Below are 23325 nucleotides of genomic sequence, written 5' to 3' on the forward strand. Positions count from 1 at the left end.
GAGAAGGGCAGAGAGAAAGGGAAAGAGAGAGAATCCCAAGCAGGCTACCTGATGTCAGTGCAGAGCCCAACTTGGGGCTCAATCCCATGAATTGTAATATCATGACTTGAATGAAATCAAGAGTTGAATGCTCAGCTGACTGAGCCACCCAGGTGCCCCTGTAAGAATTTCTCATAATGGCACTTTTTGCTTTTTAGTGGTAATAATTGGTTCTACATCTTGTGTTCTTTGTCTCTAATTATTACAGATTTAAGTGACCTTTACAATAAGAAGTTTAAGACTACTTTGAACTGCATATTTTCTTTATGGAAGTATTGAAGTGGAAACTTGCTTTTCAATATATGCTTATTTGAATATTCCAAATGCCATAACCTGTGTATGCATTATGTATTCACATAGAAGAGTACAAAAAATTTAAACCAGGATAAAAGTTTAACATTCACAAATATGTAACTTTAAAAAACCAATCCTTTCAAAATTTAGCAGTATTAGGTGAGAGAAGCTATTACTGTTGCCTTATTAAAATTATTTTTGTGAATGAAATTTTAAGGAAAACTTACTCCAGCAAATTCATTATCTGAATAAATTAATCTTATAAAATAACTTCAAAGTGAATAATCCATGTATATATAAAACTAAGAAGAAGAAGTCTATTTCCAAAGAGGATTGCACATTGTGGTTACTGTAGAAAATAATGACATACAGAAAATTTTTGAAACATTATAAAACTGAAGTTAGAATAATTTACATATCTAGAAAGAAAGCAAAATTCTACCAAGAATAAGTTAATTTGATGTTAAGAAAAAATGGCAGTTTAACAATACATTTAATAGAAGTTCCATTCCACTTCATTTTCAACTAACATTCCAAAATGGTAATTGCTTTTGGAATGAGAATGCAAGAAACAGTGAGACAAGTCTACATAGTTAGAAGAGTATTGTCTTTCTCGGTTATCTATAATCAAGCATTACTTATCTCAGTGCATGTAGTGACAGGTTAGGACTCCGAGTGCCACTGTTCACCAACTTTAAGAAAAGTTCAATCAGCTCTCCATCCAGCTGTTCAGATCTGCAACTACACAGAGTCCCACAGAGCCCACAAACCTCAGCAAAAGCTGCCACAAAACTCACCTTCTTGGGGCACTCTGGTTTCTCCTTAGGAAAAAGATCATCATAATTTGCAGGAGGTTAAAGAACCTAAGGAGTCAGTTTGCACAGAAAGCATTCTGAAAAACAATATCCATAGTGAAGCAACAACAGCCACTCCACTGAATTGCCCGCACTGCAAAGGACTGATTCTGCTGTGCCCGTGGAGGCTATGGGAGACCAGGGCCAGCCAGATCCACTACTCGGCACCTGAAGAGACAGAAGAAGGCTATATCCTGGGGAAATATCTCCAAGGATCTGGGGCTCGTGGACCATGGAGTCTGCATCGTCTCCAGAAGTAGGACTCAGTTTTTCGCTCTGAACCTGCAAAGTGGCTTGTCTTGGTCACTGCAGGCAGGATAGACTAGGAGGAACTCTGCGCTCAGAGCACACAGTGGCTAGTAAATATCAATATCCTGGTTGAGGGCAGAAGAAAACTTTTTGGGATAAAAATAGAAATCACTGATATCAATGATAATAATCCAAAATTCCAGGTCGAAAATCTGGAAGTAAAAGTTAATGAAATCGCTGCACCTGGAACACTTTACCCACTCCCAGAGGCTGTTGACCCGGATGTGGGCATGAATTCCTTACAGAGCTACCAGCTCAGCCCCAATCACTACTTCTCTCTGGAAGTGCAGACTGGAGATGACGGAACTCTACACCCAGAGCTGGTGCTGGAGCAGGCCCTGGACCGAGAGGAAGAGGCTGCTCACCATCTGCTCCTCATCGCCTCTGATGGCGGTGACCCGCGTCGCTCCAGCACAGTGCACATCCACGTGACGGTGTTGGATACAAACGACAATGCCCCGGTTTTTACTCAACCGATTTACCGAGTGACAGTCCCAGAGAACGTGGCCCCGGGCACCCTGCTGCTTACTGTGAGCGCTAGCGACCCAGATGAGGGAGCCAATGGAGAAGTGGCCTATAGATTTTGGAAAATTAGTGAAAAGCAATCTCCGCTATTCCATCTTAATGAAAATACCGGTGAAATATCAGCAGCAGGGAGTCTAGATTATGAAGAATGTGCATTTTATGAAATGGAAATACAAGCTGAAGATGTGGGGGCACTTTTAGGGAGGACCAAAGTGCTCATTTCAGTGGAAGATGTAAATGACAACAGGCCAGAAGTGATCATTACATCTCTGTTTAGTCCAGTCTTAGAAAATACTCTTCCTGGAACAGTAATTGCCTTTTTGAATGTGCATGACCGAGACTCCGGGAAGAATGGTCAAGTTGTCTGTTACACTCCTCATAATTTACCTTTTCTTTTTTTTTTCTTTTTCTTTACTCTTCCTCCTCCTCCTCCTCCTCCTCCTCCTTCCTCTGAGAGAGCACAAAACTGTGAGTGGTGGAGGGGCAGAGGGAGAGAGAGAATCCCAAGCAGGCTCCATGCTCAGTACAGACACCAGCACAAGGCTTGATCCCATGACCCTGGTATCATAAAGCTGAAATCACGAGTCAGACACTCAACTGGCTGAGCCACCCAGGCACTCCATTATTTACCTTTCCAATTAGAAAAGTCAATAGATTATTGTAGATTGTTGAAAGTATGAATTCTTGACAGAGAAGAAACTTCTGAATATAACATCACAGTGACCACAACAGACAGAAATTACATCATCCTGCATGTGATCATTGTCAATGACAGTACACCTTCCTTCCCTGAAAACTTCTACACAGTCTATCTCCTTAAGAACAGCCATAGAAGAACCTTCATCTTCTCAGTGACAGGCCATGATTCCAACAGTGACAAGAATGCCCAGGTTATTCACTCCTTGGCTGAGGACACTATCCAAGGGTCGTCCTATGTCTCCACCAGTTCCGACACACTGGCTCATATACACACTGCATCCCTTCAACATGAGCAGTTTTGTGATCTCAAATGCAAGTGAAGGCAAGTGACAGTGGGAACCCCCTACTCACCAACAACATGTCACTGAACTTGTTTGTGCTGGACCAGAAGGACAATGCACCAGAAATCCTGGACCCTACTCTCCCCACTGACATGTTCCACCATCATGGAACTGGTACCCTGCTCCACAGAACCTGGCTACCTGGTGACCAAGGTGGCTATAGACAGAGACTTGTGTCAGAACACCAGGCCTACCACCTGTTCAAGGCCAGTGAGCCAGGGCTCTTCATGGTAGGACTCCACACAGGAAAGGTGTGCACTGCATGGGCCCTGCTGCACAGAGACTGGCTCAAGCAGAGCCTGGTGATGGTGGTCCAGGACCAAGGCCAGCCCCCTCTCTCGGCCACTTTCACCCTCACTGAAGCCTTGGCCCACAGCATCCCAGGTGGCCTGGCTGACCTCAACAGTCTGGAGGTCCTCACCTACCCAGAGATCTCAGACCTCACATTATACTTGGTGGTGACAGTGGCTGCAGTGTCCTGTATCTTCCTCACCTTTGTCATTGTGTGCTCAGGTTGTGGCATTGGCACATCTCAAATCTGCTGCAGGCTGCAGGGCTTGGATTGGCTGTGCCTACTTCTTTGTGGGCGTGGATAGGTGTGGGCTTTCCTGCAGACCTATTCCAGGAAGGCTCACACAGGGCAGGCTCCTGAGAGAGTCACATGATCTTTCCCCAGCCCAAGTATGACAATATGCTGATCAGCCAGGAGGGCTCTAGGAAAAATGACCATTTGTGTGCTTCAGATGATTCCAGGTTTCCTATAGAAAATACCTCTTTGGGGGCGCCTGGGTGGCTCAGTTACTTAAGCATGAAACTTCCGCTCAGGTCATGATCCCACAGTTCACAAGTTTGAGCCCTGTGTCGGGCTCTGTGCTGACAGCTCAGAGCCTGGAGCCTGCTCAGATGTGTCTCCCTCTCCCTCTGCCCCTCCTCCACTTGTGTGCTCTCTCTCTCTTCTCAGAAATAAACATTAAAAAAAATTTGTTTTTAAAGAAAATACTTCATTGGCTCCAGTGAGTTCAACTTTTTCCTTTATTTTCTCTTATGATTTGGTTTTCTCTTTAAGGTTTCCACTTAAGGTATGATACATTCTCTTTAACATATTTCTCACCATCCAAGTTTTACTGGGCCTTGTTTTGTTCTAACATCTATAGGAGGCATTTACTGGTTAGATCACTGATAGAAGTTTCTCATAATTAACCTAAATTAACCTAGGGTCAATGGATATCTTTTTCATGGGGCTTCTCTCATTATTGAGCCATTGATATGGGCTATTGGGGTGGGGTTCCTTGGTTGATTATCAGTTCACTACTAATTCTTAGAGGTGGTTTTCCATTCCTGAAATTTATTATTGTTGCTATCTTCAGTGGCCACATAGTGAACTTCCTACTTATCTTTGAACTTCTTACATACCTCTGAAACATAAATACAGCTGACACTATGTGAAGGTAAATTAATGAGAAAACACATGCATTCTTCTTGAAGAAACTGAGAGCCCAGATTTTTCTGCTTCTGCTTTTCTGTTTCTATTATAGGATAACCCCCCTTTGAGGTTATGTTTTCCAGATCACATGTTTGTAGAGGTTGTTTGAATTTAAAGATCACTTCTGAGGAAGAATCACAATTCACTTAGAGGGGTTTCTGAGAATGAACACTGTTGAGGACAAAACAAGGGAAATAAACATTATTCAACTGTCTGTTATTTATGGCTCAATTCTCCAACCTTGAGGCTAGAAATAAACCTGGATAAGGAAGACAACTTAGGAAAATATTCTCAGGAACTGCTGGAAGAAGTTCTAAGAATATTTTACTAGCTTTTAGATATAGGAAAGGAATAATATTTTTTCAAGTTTATTTTTTGAGGAGGGGGGCAATGAGTGGGGGAGGGGCAGAGAGGGGACAGAAGAACCCAAGCAGGCTCCGCACAGAGAGCAGAGAACCTGATGTGGGGCTCAAACTCTTAAACCGCAAGATCATGACCTGAGCTGAAATCAAACATGACTGACTGAGCGACCCAGATGCCCCTATTTCATTTTATTTTAAACATAGTGGCATTCCGAGTAATAAATGACTTTCTAGGAGACTTTAAAAATAAACTATGAAGTTGACTCAAAAATTCTATTTGAAAAGTGCTGGCTAATAGGGGTAACATCTGGACAGCCATTATGACATACAGATGTTATACTGATTTCAAATACTCCTTACTCCTAATTTAGTAGGAAAAAATTAAAGCATGCTTCAGGATCATATTTTTAACTATGAAATAAGAAAACTGTCACTTGAAGTTTCTGTCCTCGCGAGTAACCATTGGTACTTAGTATTTACAAATATTAAGTACGTGTTAACTTGGGAAAAAACATAACATAGTGATGAAGGCTTGTAGGTCAGTAACTACTATTCTCTACCATTAATATCACTTGCCTTTACAACAGAACACAAAGCTCACTGGGTGAATGGGCAGTGTGGAAAATGTTGAATTCTAGTTTTCTTAAACTAGATAGACTTTTGTATTGGTAACATTTTATATAACAAAATAGGCTTAAATATAAAATCCTTATTAATCTTAATGTTTCATCTTAAAAGAAGAGTTAAAGTATCTTGGATTTGCTTCAAAATAATTAGGGTGTACCAATTATATTAAATGAAGATGGCCTTGTGTTGATCGTTATTGTCATTGGGTGATGAGTATATGAAGATTCAATAATAATACTCCCTACTTTGTAGAAGTTTGAAATTTTTCTATAATAAATTTCTTTAAAACACTAAGCATATAGTCTGTAATAATATAATACTAAAATTAGGGGCTATTATATAAGTTCATTTTCAAGAAGCAATATATACATATTCTATATATAGAGAAATAAATATCGTATGTTTCTATTTGTATGTAATTGGCCCCCAGTCCTCCGTGTTGCAGTTGACAGCCACTCAGGAGGACGAGGGGGTCAATGCAGAAGTAAACAACTACCTCAGGAGCACTTCACAGAGTACAGGGCATATATATAAATATGTATAGGAATTTCGAAGAGGAATATATATATTATAGAGATTGTAGAGAACAATTGGATTCAAGAGGAAAATGCCTGCGGTTCCACACGGGGCCTCTGGGCGCCGCTGTCGGCCAGTACAGGGCAAGCGCAGTCGCCTGGGATTTCTGTCTCCAGCCTGGGATTTCCTGGGCAGTCACCAACACAGAAGAAAATCTGCTCATACAACTGGGTCTCCTGGAGGCGCAGACTTTGCCCAACATTTACGGATTCCCAGGTACGCTTGTCATGGGTGGAATGCTCTTCCAGTGACGCCGTGGATTGCAGTTTCTTTGACTTTCCGGAAAGACTGGGACCCAGCGAGAACTAGAGCGCGCAATGGGAGGGAGCTGCGTTCAGAGGCGCCCGGCCGGCAGGCGGCAGGTACTGTTTCCCTTCCTGCTACCTTTGTTCTACCCCGCGCTCTGCGAGCCGATCCGCTACTCGATTCCCGAGGAACTGGCCAAGGGCTCGGTGGTGGGGAACCTCGCCAAGGATCTCGGGCTCAGTGTCCTGGACGTGTCAGCTAGGAAGCTGCGAGTCAGCACGGAGAAGCTGCTTTTCAACGTAGACGCAGAGAGCGGGGACTTACTAGTGAAGGACCGAATAGACCGGGAGCAGATATGCAAAGAGAGAAGAAGATGTGAGTTGCAGTTGGAAGCCGTGGTGGAAAATCCTTTAAATATCTTTCATATCATTGTGGTTGTTGAGGATATTAATGACCATGCCCCTCAATTCGATAAAAAGGAAATACTTTTAGAAATTTTTGAATCTGTATCAGAAGGTGCACGAATATCCCTTGACCCTGCCACTGACCCCGATATAAACATGAACTCAGTTAAAGATTATCAGATAAATCCTAACCCTTATTTCTCATTAATGGTTAGAGTTAATTCCGATGGTGGTAAATATCCAGAGTTAACTTTGGAAAAACTCCTAGACAGGGAAGAGCAGCATTCTCATCACTTGATATTGACTGCCTTGGATGGGGGGAACCCACCAAGAAGTGCCACCACTCGAATAGAAATCTCTGTCAGGGATGCTAATGATAACTTTCCGGTGTTCAGCAAAGATGAATACAGAATCAGTGTTAGTGAAAATCTGCCCCCTGGATCCTCCGTGTTGCAGGTGACAGCCACTGATAAGGATGAGGGGGTCAATGCAGAAGTGAACTACTACTTCAGGAGCACTGCTCAGAGTACAAGGTACATGTTCTTGCTGAATGAGAAAACAGGTATGATTAAGAATAACCAGTCATTGGATTTTGAGGATATAGAAAGATATACCATGGAAGTGGAAGCAAGGGATGGAGGTGGACTCTCTACCCAATGTAAAGTAATCATTGAAATCCTAGATGAAAACGACAACAGGCCGGAAATAATCATCACCTCTCTCTCTGATGAAATTTTGGAGGATTCTCTTCCAGGAATGGTGGTTGTTCTCTTCAAAACACGGGACAAGGATTTCGGGGGAAATGGAGAAGTCACATGTAACATAGAAAAGGATATTCCTTTCAAGATTTACTCCTCTTCTAATAATTACTACAAGCTGGTGACAGATGGACCGCTAGACCGAGAGCAGACTCCGGAATACAACGTCACCATCACAGCCACTGACAGGGGCATTCCGCCCCTCTCCTCCAGCACTACCATCACTTTGCACATCACCGATGTCAATGACAACACACCGATTTTCCACCAGGCCTCCTATGTGGTCCACGTGGCTGAGAATAACCCTCCAGGAGCCTCCATCGCCCAAGTCAGCGCCTCCGACCCCGACCTAGGGCCCAACGGCCACGTCTCCTACTCCATCGTGGCCAGCGACCTGGAGCCACGGGCGCTGGCGTCCTACGTGTCCGTGAGCGCGCAGAGCGGCGTGGTGTTCGCGCAGCGCGCCTTCGACCACGAGCAGCTGCGCGCCTTCGAGCTGACGGTGCAGGCCCGCGACCAGGGCTCGCCCGCGCTCAGCGCCAACGTGAGCCTGCGCGTGTTGGTGGGCGACCGCAACGACAACGCGCCTAGGGTGCTGTACCCGGCGCTGGGGCCCGACGGCTCGGCGCTCTTCGACACGGTGCCGCGCGCCGCGCAGCCCGGCTACCTGGTCACCAAGGTGGTGGCGGTGGACGCCGACTCGGGACACAATGCGTGGCTGTCGTACCACGTGCTGCAGGCCAGCGAGCCCGGACTCTTCAGCCTGGGGCTGCGCACGGGCGAGGTGCGCACTGCGCGTGCTTTGGGCGACAGGGACGCGGCCCGCCAGCGCCTGCTGGTCGCCGTGCGGGACGGGGGACAGCCGCCCCTCTCTGCCACCGCCACGCTGCACCTGGTTTTCGCCGACAGCCTCCAAGAAGTACTGCCGGATGTCAGCGACCGCCCGGAGCCCTCTGACCCCCAGGCCGAGCTGCAGTTTTACCTGGTGGTGGCTTTGGCCTTGATCTCGGTGCTCTTCCTCCTTGCGGTGATTCTGGCGGTGGCCCTGCGCCTGCGCCGCTCCCCCAGCCCCGCTGCCTGGGGCTGCTTTCAGCCTGGTCTTTGTGTCAAGTCTGGACCTGTGGTTCCTCCTAACTACAGTGAGGGGACTTTGCCTTATTCCTACAATTTGTGCGTTGCCCAAACCGGAAAGGCAGAGTTTAACTTCCTAAAATGTAATGAGCTATTGCATTCCACTCAAGACATAGTTTGCGGTGATTCGTCTGGGGCCTTAATTCCACTTCAGGGTGGGCATGATTTGACTGCACATCCTGAGATGCTCACACCGGTGAGTTACATTTTTGTGTCTTCTGAAACATTCTATTGTTTTCTCTTATTTGAGGCATACTATTGTATTTTTTAATATGAGTCATATTTGGAAAATCCATAACAAATCACCTTGTCTCAGTATTTACTTTTTGCAGATTATATTTTTCAAGAGTTACTTGGTTTGTAAGTGCTCTATAATTCAGCAATAATGTCACTAAATTGGCGATATCTAGTCAAGCTCAGATTAGCAAAACAGGCGGTGGCTTCTTACTGAATAAATTAATAAGTAATTACTCAAGTTTGTTAAGATTTAAGATGAATTTTCCATATTCTACTTATATATTTTGAGTATAATAATATTAAGCCACTCATTAAATATTCAAGCAGGTGCTTGTTTCAAAGAAACATTTATTGTAAATAATATCCTGGCTATATTTAGGTATCTTCATTTATTCTAGTAATTAAAATAACTAAGCATTTGAGGGGAGATGGTGAACAAATAGAAAAGTTTCTGAAATTCTATGCAAAGTTATAGAAATACGTATTTTCCTTGGGAGATGAGTCAAACTTGTTTTCCATTGCCAAGGTTTCTATGCTCCCCAGAACTTAATAATAACTACCCTAGAGGATTTTTTTCTCTTCAGCATTTGGTTCTTCTGGCTTTCTTCTTATGTTTATTTATCTTTTCTTGGAGCTCAAATTGTACTCTTTCCTAATCTTTTTTCCTCTACATTGAAAAAGAATGAATTTCCAAGAAAACAAATGAACTGTCACTGCCTTTTGCACTCAGTCTCTGTCTCTAATTGTCTGATATAAAGTCTTTGAAGACAAAATATAAAATCTTTGAAAAGTTCCACACTTTGGAGGCATAGTAACATAAATGGTCCTGAACAACCTGTTCTCTGTATAAAAGATGTGAACCTCTAAACGCCTCACCTTTGGGGAGAGAACTTCTGCTGGGTTGATGGGCAGGTAGAATTGAAGATGTCTGAACCACTTCACTTTGGGCTTCCATACAAAGTGCCAGAAGAGATTGTTTTTATGGGCATCAGTGCTCTGATGAAAACAGATCATTTGAGTAAATACTTACTTTAAAAAAAAAACCCTACATGATTATTTTGTTTTTAAAAATTGTAGCTTGAAATTCTTATATTTTTCTTCCCATTACCACACAGATATGTTATACTCCTTTTAGTTTGTGGTTACTTCATTAATTTAAATAGGTCAAATTAACTTCTAATTATATATGCCTACAATAAAAAAAAACCATTGTTTTCAAAACAGTTCGTGGAGGCTCAATAAAACTATTTTAGAAAAGAATATTTTGCAAAATTTTTACACAATATTAATCATCAACAAATTTAATTAATTGGCCAATTAGTTAAAGCTAAAATAAAAATTATAAGTGAATATAGCTAGAAATGAGTATGTTTCTACTCAGAAAGTGTTACAAATATGTATATTTAACCAGTTATTTTCATTTGATATTTTATAGTACTTTCCATTTATCCTACCCAATAAGCAATCTACAAGTAGTAGTTGACTTAAGGGATATCAGTTGAGAAGCCAAAGAAGTATTGTAAAGTAAAATGAAAGATCCAACAAAGAGTACCGTGTTTTCCATTGCACACATAGTGGGTGCAGTAACTTCTCAGGACTCTGAGCGCCGCTGTTCTCCCAGAGAAACGCAGCCAGCGCTCAATCCGGATTCTCAGGACTCCGACTACGCAAAGCTCCTCAGTTCCTACAAACCTGCTCCAGGGTTGTAGTGAAACTCACTCCAGAATTTGAGGTGCGTAGGCTACAGAGGCTCCCAGCAGCCAGACAAAGAAAAAGGAATCATTAAAACACACAACGTGCCCAGTGATTACTTGGCGAGAATTCCTTGACTAGACAACAATGGCTGCTAAAAGGAACCACTCCAACCGCAAAGCGCTGGTTTTGTTCTGTCTTTTCCTCGGTTTGTCATGGGAGGCTGAAGCCCGGCAGATCCGCTACTCCGTTCCTGAGGAGTTAGAGAAAGGCTCTTTCGTCGGCAACATCTCCAAGGACCTGGGGCTGGAGCCCTGGGAGCTGGCTGAGCCTGGAGTCCGCATCGTCTCCAGAGGTAGGACGCAGCTTTTCGCTCTGAACCCGAGAAGTGGCAGTTTGGTCACCGCAGGCAGAATAGACCGGGAGGAGCTCTGTGGTCAGAGTGCACGGTGTCTGGTGAATTTTAACATTCTTGTGGAAGATAGGGTGGAACTTTTTGGGATAGAAATAGAAATAACTGATGTCAACGATAATGCCCCAAAATTCCAAGCAGAAAATGTAGAGGTAAAAATTAATGAAAATGTCGCTCCAGGAATGCGTTTTCCTCTCCTGGAAGCTGTTGATCCAGACGTGGGTGTGAACTCCCTCCAGAGCTACCAGCTCAGCTCCAATAAGTACTTCTCATTAGCAGTTCAGAGTCATGCCAGTGGTGTCAAATACCCGGAGCTGGTACTGAAGCACGCCCTGGATCGTGAGGAAGAGGCACTACACCACCTGGTCCTCACTGCCTCCGATGGGGGTGACCCTCTCTTATCTGGTACAGTTCTCATCAGTGTGATCGTCTTTGATACAAATGACAATGCACCGGTCTTTACCTTGCCAGAATACCGAGTGAGTGTTCTGGAGAACTTGCCTGTGGGCACACAGCTGCTTACAGTCACTGCCACAGACAGGGATGAAGGAGCCAATGGAGAAGTCACATATTCATTCCGAAAATTTGTTCCTGACAAATTGTTGAAATTCCAACTAAACAAAAATACTGGGGAAATAAAATTATCAGAAAATCTAGACTACGAAGAAACAGATTTCTATGAATTAGAAATACAAGCAGAAGATGGAGGAGCATATCTTGCAATGGCAAAAGTATTGATTACAGTAGAAGATGTAAATGACAACAATCCAGAGGTGACCATCACATCTCTGTTTAGTCCCCTGATGGAAGACTCACCTCCGGGAACTATTATAGCCCTTTTAAATGTGCATGATCCAGACTCTGGACAGAATGGACAGGTCACCTGTTCCATATCAGGCAATCTACCATTTAAGTTAGAGAAATCCATTGACGGTTATTATAGACTGGTGACACACAGAACCCTTGACAGGGAACAGGTATCCTCTTACAATATCACAGTGACAGCCACAGTTGGAGGAAATCCACCCCTATTAACAGAAACTCACTTCACTGTGCAAGTGGCAGATATTAATGACAACCCACCCACTTTTTCCCACATCTCCTACTTCACCTATATCCCGGAGAACAACCCCAGAGGTGCCTCCATCTTGTCTGTGACTGCACTAGACCCAGACAGCAAAGAGAATGCTCAGGTTATTTACTCCCTAGCTGAAGACACTTTCCAGGAAGCACCTCTATCCTCCTACGTCTCCATAAACTCTGACACAGGAGTCCTGTATGCGTTGCGAACTTTCGACTATGAGCAATTTCATGATCTACAGATTCAGGTGATTGCCACTGACAGTGGGGACCCACCTCTCAGCAGCAATGTTTCTGTGAGCATATTTGTGCTGGACCAGAATGACAATGCACCAGAGATCCTGTACCCCACCCTACCCACTGACACTTCCACTGGAATGGAGCTGGCACCCCGTTCTTCAGAGTCCGGCTATTTGGTCACTAAGGTGGTGGCAGTGGACAAAGACTCAGGTCAGAATGCCCGACTGTCCTACCGCCTGCTCAAGGCCAGCGAACCAGGGCTCTTCGCAGTGGGGCTGCACACAGGCGAGGTGCGCACAGCACGGGCCCTGCTGGACAGAGATGCGCTCAAGCAGAGCCTGGTGGTGGCGGTGCAGGACCATGGCCAGCCCCCTCTCTCAGCCACCGTCACACTCACTGTGGCCATTGCTGACAGCATCCCAGATGTCCTGGCTGACCTGGGCAGTCTGGAAGTTCCACGTGACTCCGAAGCTTCAGGTCTAACGCTATATCTGGTCATGGCGGTAGCCATAGTTTCCTGCATCTTCCTCGCTTTTGTCATCGTGCTACTGGCTCTCAGGTTGAGGCGCTGGCACACATCGCACCAGCTCCAAGCTTCAGGAGGTGGGCTAGTGGGTGTGCCCACCTCCCCCTTTGTGGGCGTGGAAGGGGTGCGGGCTTTCCTGCAGACGTATTCCCATGAGGTCTCCCTCACAGCAGACTCACGGAAGAGTCACACGATCTTCCCCGAGCCCAACTACGCCGACATGCTCATTAGCCATGAGAGCTTTGAGAAAAAGGATCCTTTGTCTTTGTTAGATGATTTGAAGTTACCTGTAGAAGATAACCCTTTGGTTCCAGTGAGTTCTGGTTTTACTCTTTTTCTTTTAAGAATTATAATTGGTTTTACTTTTAGGTTTGGCATAATGATAGAAAATTTTGGTCTTTATTTTTTTCACTGTTCCCTCCATTTCAGTGATATTTGTTTCTTGCTAAAACATTGAAGAGTAGAATTTGATGGTTATTAAGACTGATATGTTTTTATTTTCTGGTAAATATTCACGTAATTCCAATGAAGGCCTATGGTCACAAGGCTGTTACGATTTTGAGAGCATTCTACTTTATAGTTTTGTTGAGTACAGTACTGACAGTTCCTGAGAGTACCTCCATAAGTGTCTGTCAATTTATGTACACTTCTCTTGGGCACATGCTAAAATCTTAGCCTCTTAGGCAACCTTAGCTCTTGTTTTGAAGGCAAGTCTGGTAAAATAGGTGAATATCAGAGACAAATCCATTAACTTCACTGGAAACTGTGAACAGGTTCCTCAGTGTTGTTTTTCCCAACGAGAAAAGCAATACACCTTTGTGGTTTTATTTTTCAAAATATACCTTACGGTGACAATTACAGTTGAATATATTTCCTAGAAGGATTTAAGTTTTTCATTAGTATTCTACTAACAATTGTTAACAATGTGTGCTTAAAATTTTCCAAGTGTAATCATAATTGGTAACAATACATTAGCATCCTTTTTTTAAAGTTTATTTATTTTGAGAGAAAGCGCATGCATTGGAGGGGCAGAGAGAGAGGGAGAGAGAATCCCAAGCAGGCTCCATGCTGTCAGTGCAGAGCCCAACACAGAACACATGGGGCTCAGGCCCACGAATTGAAAGATCATGATCTGAGCCAAAATCAAAAGTCAGATGCTTAACGGACTGAGCTACCTAGGCACCCTGTAACAGTGTAGCATCCTTTTTGCTTGTGATTCTAATTTCATACTGTTATGTGGAAGACGGCATTTTAATTTGACTTTCCTTGCTCACTAGGGATGCTAAAGAACGTATAGAAGGTTAAAGTAAGCAAATTTTGGGTTATGCTGCCAGCATTTTTTGTTAAATTCTCCAAATAAGAAAAAACATTTGTACATGTGCCTAAGAACAGAAGCAAAAGATGAGTTCCAAGGGTATTTCAGTGGCTTTGTAACATAGAAGAAACAAGATCCACCTGGATTTATGAAAATTCTGACGTTAAGAATCAAAATAACCTAGGTCAAGAAAGAAATGTCATTTCTGTGGGAGATCTGAATATAAGCAGAGAAGTACACAGAAGTATTCTAAACAATCAGTAAGTAGAGTTTCTGATGTGGCCATTTACTTTAGTGAAGATGGCGATGTATTTGGTTTGATATCTTACTTTTAACTTATTACTAGTATTCTTCCAAACCAATATGGTAGCATACAGTCCAAGAATATCCTAATGTGTCTCAAAATATTTATGAGACTATGATTTTTCTCATTGTCATCCAACATTTGTTCAACAATAGGTCTATGGAAAGAGAGCACATCCTTTAGGGTCATAGTTATTAACTTAAATCATTGAAAGTCATTTTAAATCTATCTTTGGGAGTCAAAATTATTACGCATCTATATCTAAATAATTCTGTTCTGAAAAATACAGGGTTTTAAAAAAACTACTCTTTCGGCGTGGTAATTATTGTGACCAAATCATATTATTATTTGAAAACAGCACAGAACACCCTAGATGAATGTAATGACTATGGGAATGACAGCCTTCTAATTTCTAAATATGGGAGATGGACTAATGCTTTCTAGCTAAATGTAAGCTACGATTGAAGAGAAAAAGATTTTTGCTTATTTTCAGTACTTACCTTTGTGGATAATTACTTTTAAAAGGAACAACAGTGATTACCTCTGGATGCAAGAACTGAATAGCAATGGGCCATGGGATGGAAGAGCTACTTTACACTCTATATTCTTCTCTGCTTTTTTGAATTTTGAGAGAAGTACTTTACTTATTCAAAGTCTATGTAAATTTTTAACCTATACAACATATTATAATTTTTACCATATGAAACACGTTTCATGATGAGAATGAAAACATTGAAAAATAAGATTTAGGATATTAGCTGTTATCATCTTACATTTTAACAAGATTTCCTGAAAGAGAAAAACTAGATTGCGGTTCCACACAAAGCCTCTGGGCGCCGCTGTCGGCCAGTACAGGGCAAGTGCTGTCGCCCGGGATTCTTCAGCCTCTAGCCAGGGTGTTCCTGCGCAGTCAACAACACAGAGTGAAGGAACCCCATACACACAGGGGCTTCTGGCCGCGCAGACTCTCCCCAGCACACACAGATTCCCAGCCCCAAGACTGGAGGCTCTGTATGTTCTGGGCCTAATGCTACCAGTGCGATAGCGGGCACTTTTTCTAGCTAGAAAGACTGGGACCCAGCGAGAACTAGAGCGCGCAATGGGAGGGAGCTGCGTTCAGAGGCGCCCGGCCGGCAGGCGGCAGGTACTGTTTCCCTTCCTGCTACCTTTGTTCTACCCCGCGCTCTGCGAGCCGATCCGCTACTCGATTCCCGAGGAACTGGCCAAGGGCTCGGTGGTGGGGAACCTCGCCAAGGATCTCGGGCTCAGTGTCCTGGACGTGTCAGCTAGGAAGCTGCGAGTCAGCACGGAGAAGCTGCTTTTCAACGTAGACGCAGAGAGCGGGGACTTACTAGTGAAGGACCGAATAGACCGGGAGCAGATATGCAAAGAGAGAAGAAGATGTGAGTTGCAGTTGGAAGCCGTGGTGGAAAATCCTTTAAATATCTTTCATATCATTGTGGTTGTTGAGGATATTAATGACCATGCTCCTCAGTTCCATAAAGATGAAATAAACTTAGAAATCAGTGAATCTGTCACTCCAGGGATGGGAACAATTCTTGAGTCTGCAAAAGATCCTGATATTAGTACGAATTCACTGAGCAAATACCAGCTAAGCCCTAACGAGTACTTCTCCTTGGTGGTGAAAGACAATCCCGATGGTGGCAAATATCCAGAATTAGTACTGAAGAAGACCCTGGACCGGGAAACACAAAGCTCTCATCATCTGGTGCTGACAGCATTTGACAATGGAAATCCACCACGAAGCAGCACAGCTCAGATCCGAATCCTGGTGGTGGATGCCAATGATAACCCCCCGGTGTTCAGCCAAGATATGTATAGGGTCAGTCTTCGTGAAGGTGTACCCCCAGGCACCTCAGTGGTGCAGGTGAGTGCCACTGACCAAGACGAAGGCTTCAACGCGGAGATCACCTACTCATTCCTTGGTATGGCTAATAAAGCCCAGCATGTGTTCTCTCTGGATTCTGCCACAGGAAACATTATAACTCAGCAACCCTTGGATTTCGAAGAAGTAGAAAGATATACCATGGATGTAGAAGCGAAGGACCGAGGATCCCTCTCTACCCAGTGTAAAGTAATCATAGAAGTTCTAGATGAAAACGACAACATCCCTGAAATAATCATTACTTCTCTCTCTGATCAAATTTTGGAGGATTCCCATCCAGGAATGGTTGTTGCTCTCTTCAAAACACAGGACCAGGATTCTGGAGAAAACGGAGAAGTCATTTGTAACTTAAGTAGAGATATTCCATTTAAGATTCATTCTTCATCTAATAATTACTACAAGCTGGTGACAGATGGACCGCTAGACCGAGAGCAGACTCCGGAATACAACGTCACCATCACAGCCACTGACAGGGGCATTCCGCCCCTCTCCTCCAGCACTACCATCACTTTGCACATCACCGATGTCAATGACAACACACCGATTTTCCACCAGGCCTCCTATGTGGTCCACGTGGCTGAGAATAACCCTCCAGGAGCCTCCATCGCCCAAGTCAGCGCCTCCGACCCCGACCTAGGGCCCAACGGCCACGTCTCCTACTCCATCGTGGCCAGCGACCTGGAGCCACGGGTGCTGGCGTCCTACGTGTCCGTGAGCGCGCAGAGCGGCGTGGTGTTCGCGCAGCGCGCCTTCGACCACGAGCAGCTGCGCGCCTTCGAGCTGACGGTGCAGGCCCGCGACCAGGGCTCGCCCGCGCTCAGCGCCAACGTGAGCCTGCGCGTGTTGGTGGGCGACCGCAACGACAACGCGCCTAGGGTGCTGTACCCGGCGCTGGGGCCCGACGGCTCGGCGCTCTTCGACACGGTGCCGCGCGCCGCGCAGCCCGGCTACCTGGTCACCAAGGTGGTGGCGGTGGACGCCGACTCGGGACACAATGCGTGGCTGTCGTACCACGTGCTGCAGGCCAGCGAGCCCGGACTCTTCAGCCTGGGGCTGCGCACGGGCGAGGTGCGCACTGCGCGTGCTTTGGGCGACAGGGACGCGGCCCGCCAGCGCCTGCTGGTCGCCGTGCGGGACGGGGGACAGCCGCCCCTCTCTGCCACCGCCACGCTGTACCTGGTTTTCGCCGACAGCCTCCAAGAAGTACTGCCGGATGTCAGCGACCGTCCGGAGCCCTCTGACCCCCAGGCCGAGCTGCAGTTTTACCTGGTGGTGGCTTTGGCCTTGATCTCGGTGCTCTTCCTCCTTGCGGTGATTCTGGCGGTGGCCCTGCGCCTGCGAAGCTCTTCCAGCCACGCCCCAGAGAGCTGCTTTGGGTCTGTTCGGTGTTCCAAGTCTGGACCCGAGATTACCGCCAACTACAGTGAAGGAACATTACCCTATGCGTATAATTTTTGTGTGCCTGGGGATCAAACTAATCCGGAATTTAATTTTCTCACATCTGTTGATCATTTTCCAGCCACACAAGATATTCTCAACAAAGATAGCCCTTCGGGACTAATGACTAGCATTTTAGCTCCTAGTGTTGAAGCAGATAAGAAAACTTTAAAACAGGTAAGTATTTAAAATAATGCTTTTTATATTCTAATGCCAATGTATTCCAATGGAGCATTGTTGTTTAAAGATTCTAGATTAAGAGGTGCCTGGCTGGCTCAGTTGGTAGAGCATGTGACTCTTGATCTCAGAGTTGTGATTTCAAACCCCGCTTTGGGTGTAGAGCTTACTTAAAAATAAATTAATAGGGGTGCCTGGGTGGCTCAGTCAGTTAAGCATCTGACTTCAGCTCAGGTCATGATCTCACAGTTTGTGAGTTGGAATAAAGCCCTGCCTTGGGCTCTGTGCTGACAGCTCAAAGCCTAGAGCCTGCTTCTGATTCTGTGTTTCCCTGTCTCTATGCCCTGCACCTGCTTGTGCTCTGTCTCTGTCTCTCAAAAATGAATAAACATTAAAAAATTTTTTTAAATAAATAAATACAAGTAATGATTCTAGATTCAATCTCTTGATAAAATTCCTAAAATAAATCTAGGTCAAACCTATTGGTATCACTGTTTAGACTAAAGTTTACGGTGCTGCAGTCATTCTACTATGCAATTTAAGGTAGAATATATAGAAATCTCAAGCAAATTTTTCATGAAAGAGAATACTTCTTATTTAAGGATATGGAACACAATTCTATTTTTTTATATCATGGTAATTTTTAAAATGACAGCTTAATGTCATCCAAATTTTCTCAAATGTTTCATCTTTTACTCAATAAAGAAATATTGGTAAGAATTTTAGTCATGCGCTCTGATGATTATTTTTGGAACCGAGCTAGTTCCACATCCATAAATACTGTTCCCTTCAGTTGGTAAAAATCAATAGAAAGCAAGTCTAACCTGCAGTTGTTCAGTTCCTATAGTATTTGAAAACATTTTTTTAAATTAAACAATCCCTTTTAATAATTATTCCTTTTATTAAATGCTCTTGGTAAACCTTCAACATCACATTATACAACCCTTTGTTTTGTGCAGTTTTCAGTTTTACAAATATGTGTAATTCTTTAATTTTTTTCAACGTTTTTTTATTTATTTTTGGGACAGAGAGAGACAGAGCATGAACGGGGGAGGGGCAGAGAGGGAGACACAGAATGGGAAACAGGCTCCAGGCTCCGAGCCATCAGCCCAGAGCCTGACGCAGGGCTCGAACTCACGGACCGCGAGATCGTGACCTGGCTGAAGTCGGACGTTTAACCGACTGCGCCACCAGGCGCCCCTAATATGTGTAATTCTTGAAGAGGTGTGTAATAACTTCTGGAAGAGACACATTAAGTTGGGCTTTTCTTACTCGTTGCAATAATAAGATTTGGCTCTAGGCGCCGCTCTTCACCAACCAGGGAATGGGAAGCTGCAAGCTGCCTTCCCTCCCTCCCCCATCTCTACAACACAAAGCAGAGTAACATGGATACTCACAGATCCTGATGCTGGAAACTTAAAGTAGTTCTCTCTCTAATATATTCTGGATGCAGTCATCCTTGAACTTGGTAGATACATAAGCTGATTCAGAACAAAACAGCCCAAGAAACCAGGGAATATAAGCTCAGCTTACTGCCATGGGGAATCGGCTACTGTTTCTGGACCGCAGCGGGCTGATCCTACTATACATTTTCCTGAGGACGCTACAGGAGTCTGGGGCAGGGCATATCCAATACTCGGTGCCCGAAGAGACAGATAAAGGCTTCTTCGTGGGCAATATTTCCAAGGACCTGGGGCTGGAACCCTGGGAGCTGGCGGAACGCCGAGTCCGCATCATCTCCAGAGGCAGGATGCAGCTTTTCGCTCTGAATCCGCGAAGTGGCAGCTTGATCACTGCAGGTAGGTTAGACCGGGAGGAGCTCTGTGAGACACTGTCCTCCTGTTTTTTAAATATAGAGATACTTGTGGAAGATACCCTGAAGATTTACGGAGTGGAGGTGGAAATAATGGATGTTAATGATAACGCCCCCAGCTTCCAGGAGGCAGAAATAGAGATAAAAGTCAGTGAGCACGCAACTCCAGGATCGAGATTTCCCCTTCCTAACGCTAGGGATCCAGATGTAGGAATGAACTCTCTCCAGCGCTACCAGCTCAATCCTAATAGTTACTTTTCCTTGCAAATGCGAGGCGGGATGGATGGGGCCAAGAATCCTGAACTAGTGCTGGAGGGGAGTTTGGACCGGGAAAAGGAGGCTGCTCACCATCTCCTCCTCACAGCTTTCGATGGAGGAGATCCCATCCAACAGGGTGCTGTTGCCATTCGTGTAGTGGTCCTCGATGTAAATGACCATATACCAAAGTTTACACAGTCTGTATATCAAGTGAGTATTCCTGAAAACCTCAGCTCTGGAACTCGGGTTCTCATGGTAAATGCAACTGATCCAGATGAGGGAATCAATGGGGAAGTGGTGTTTTCATTCCGGAATATGGAAAGCAAAGCTTCTGAAATATTCCAGTTGGATTCTCAAACTGGAGAAATTTTAATACGAGGGTCTCTGGATTTTGAGAAATCTAGATTTTATGAGATGGAAATTCAAGGCCAAGATGGTGGAGGTCTCTCGACCACTGCTAAGATATTGATCACAGTTGTGGATGTGAATGATAATGCTCCAGAAATAACTATCACATCTTCTACTAATTCAGTGCTGGAAAACTCTCCTCCAGGTACAGTTATTGCTCTTCTAAATGTGCAAGATCAAGACTCTGGAGAAAATGGTCAAGTCTCATGTTTCGTTCCTAACAGTCTGCCTTTTAAATTAGAAAAGACTTATGGAAATTATTACAAATTGATAACAAACAGAGTGCTGGACAGGGAGCAGGTCCACAGCTATAATATAACCTTGATAGCCACAGATCAGGGACATCCACCCTTGTCTACAGAAACTCACATTTCACTGAATGTAGCAGATGACAATGATAACCCACCCACTTTTGCTGACTCATCTTACTCCGTCTACATTCCTGAAAACAACCCCAGAGGAGCTTCCTTCTTCTCAGTGATGGCACTTGACCTGGACAGCAATGAGAACTCCCGGGTCACTTATTCCCTAGTGGAGGATACCCTGCAGGGAGCACCTTTATCCTCCTATGTCTCCATCAACTCAGACACCGGCACCCTATATGCACTGCGCTCTTTTGACTATGAACAGTTCCGTGACCTGCAAGTGTGGGTGACAGCGCTGGACGGTGGGAACCCGCCACTCAGCAGCAATGTTTCTGTGAGCATATTCGTGCTGGACCAGAATGACAATGTGCCAGAGATCCTGCACCCCACCCTCCCAACCGATGGTTCCACTGGTGTGGAGCTGGCGCCCAGGTCAGCTGAGCCTGGCTACCTGGTGACCAAGGTAGTGGCGGTGGACAGAGACTCTGGCCAGAATGCCTGGCTGTCCTACCGCCTGCTCAAGGCCAGCGAACCAGGGCTCTTCGTGGTGGGGCTGCACACGGGCGAGGTGCGCACAGCACGGGCCCTGCTGGACAGAGATGCGCTCAAGCAGAGCCTGGTGGTGGTGGTGCAGGACCATGGCCAGCCCCCTCTCTCGGCCACCGTCACGCTCACCGTGGCCGTGGCTGACAGTATCCCAGATGTCCTGGCTGACCTAAGCAGCTTCGAGTCTTCTGCCAATCCCCATGATTCTGGCCTCACACTCTACCTAGTGGTGGCGGTGGCAGTTGTCTCCTGCGTCTTCCTCGCGTTTGTGATTGTGCTGCTGGCGCTCAGACTGAGGCACTGGCACGCCACACGTCTGCTCCAGGCTTCAGGAGGCAGTTTGGTTGGCATGCCTACCTCGCAATTTGTGGGTGTGGACGGGGTGCAAGCTTTCCTGCAGACCTATTCCCAAGAGGTCTCCCTCACCGCGGACTCTCGGAGGAGTCATGTGATCTTCCCTCAGCCCAACTATGCGGACATGCTTATTAGTCATGACAGCTGTGAGAAAAGCGAGCCACTCTTGATAGCTGAAGATTCAGCTGCTGGTTTAGGCAAATTTGACTCCAAGAATAATCAGGTGAGATTTATTACCTACCTCCCAGTTGTTGCTATCCCTGTGCAAGTCTTTTAAGTGGCTTAAAAACATATTTCTGGTGGGGGGATATATTCAGCTCATACATGTTTAGAGCAATACATATGAGTTCCTCTATTTTATCTTTCAACAAATTACCATCATTTTTCAGAAAAGGTTTTTCCACTCCTCTGGCATATTTTCTTTTGATTCTAAAGGTCTAGTTCAGCTACCATGGCTTGCTTTATAATAAGTTAAATTTTAGTAATATTTTTCTATCATCAGTGTTTGTGGCTATCAATGAACTGGTTAGGATTCAAATTAATGATTCACAATTTTTTTGTTTGCCTATTACAATTTCACATTGCCTCCATTTATTTATAATTAAATTCTACCACTATTTGCTTTATTTCTAATGTTCAAATTTGATCGTGTTGATTCAATGGCATACACTCTGTAGCTCTTTTCCTTATCTATATACACATATATACAACATTTACATGTAAGTGTTTACACATGTAAGCTTGGCTCTGAGCATGAAAATTCTATTTTGAGTTTTGATGAGTGGTAATATGTTTCAATTATGTTGATTATTTCAACTTTGTGTAATTTATTTATATTACCAAAACAGATATACTGATTGCCTTTTTACTACTAGATTCTTTTGGGAGAGGAAATGTAGAGTACACCTTTTTTCTTAAGTTCTACACATATTTTCTGTTTCTACCATGAAGTCATTTGATTGTTCTGAAGAAATAGTTGAATTGTTGAACTGGTATTATTTTCTTTTATTCTTTTACTTGTACTTTAGTGTGTGTGTGTGTGTATGTGTGTGTGTGTGTGTTTAAGATTTCTTAATGTAGTAAATTCACCTGCAGAAATAATTTTGATCCAGTGCTTCTCAAAAAGTTATTTTCAAATTGGCTAAACATGCTTACATTTTTCAGTATACTAATGTGAAATAGTTTGTGAATATTTGGACTTTATGAGACTGATTTATCTGGTATTCCTATTTGGTATTTCCTTTTTGTTGTTTTTGTTTTCAATATGCCTATGAGTCATGGATTCCTTTTTTATTTCCTTTGAAAACTCATTTTGTAATATATATAAGTATATTCAATCCTTATATTCAGAACCAACTTGTTATTGAAACCCTGGTAGTTACCTAATGACATATGTGTTATCTGAAACACTGCATAGGAAAGTCAAGTGAGGAAAGGAGACTTACTGAAGATATTTGAACACAGGAATCATCTCCATACTCAATTCATACACAACTTACTGAAGATATTTGAACACAGGAATCATCTCCATACTCAATTCATACCACTTATAGATGTTTGGCCCAGGTTATTAACATATTCATGTTCCCTTTCAAGTTTTCTTTTCT

The 23325-nt window shown here is 44.2% G+C and overlaps 1 protein-coding gene and 2 pseudogenes across 19 annotated transcripts in view; all 3 read left to right on the forward strand.

Moving 5' to 3' along the window:
• The window catches only part of LOC122482144 (protocadherin gamma-C4), a 178103-nt gene that overhangs the window by 81433 nt on the left and 73345 nt on the right, over window positions 1-23325 (forward strand). Inside the window, exons 1-2 of one of the 19 annotated variants that reach the window (XM_043579602.1) lie at window positions 5949-6433; window positions 15561-17974. The exons of 14 other annotated variants lie outside the window; for them this stretch is intronic. In XM_043579602.1, coding sequence (XP_043435537.1) covers window positions 6427-6433; window positions 15561-17974 — 2421 coding nt within the window. In that variant the 5' untranslated portion in view covers window positions 5949-6426. Of the gene's footprint in view, window positions 1-5948; window positions 8845-10186; window positions 13149-13240; window positions 17975-19280; window positions 21942-23325 lie in introns of those variants that run through there. 4 more of the 19 variants (XM_043579858.1, XM_043578987.1, XM_043579332.1 and 1 more) reach the window with 4 other exon arrangements.
• Window positions 872-5827, forward strand: LOC122496017 (annotated as a pseudogene).
• Window positions 2648-3713, forward strand: LOC122496024 (annotated as a pseudogene).

The sequence above is a fragment of the Prionailurus bengalensis genome, chromosome A1, assembly GCF_016509475.1.
Source record: "Prionailurus bengalensis isolate Pbe53 chromosome A1, Fcat_Pben_1.1_paternal_pri, whole genome shotgun sequence".
Taxonomy (NCBI): Eukaryota; Metazoa; Chordata; class Mammalia; order Carnivora; family Felidae; genus Prionailurus; species Prionailurus bengalensis.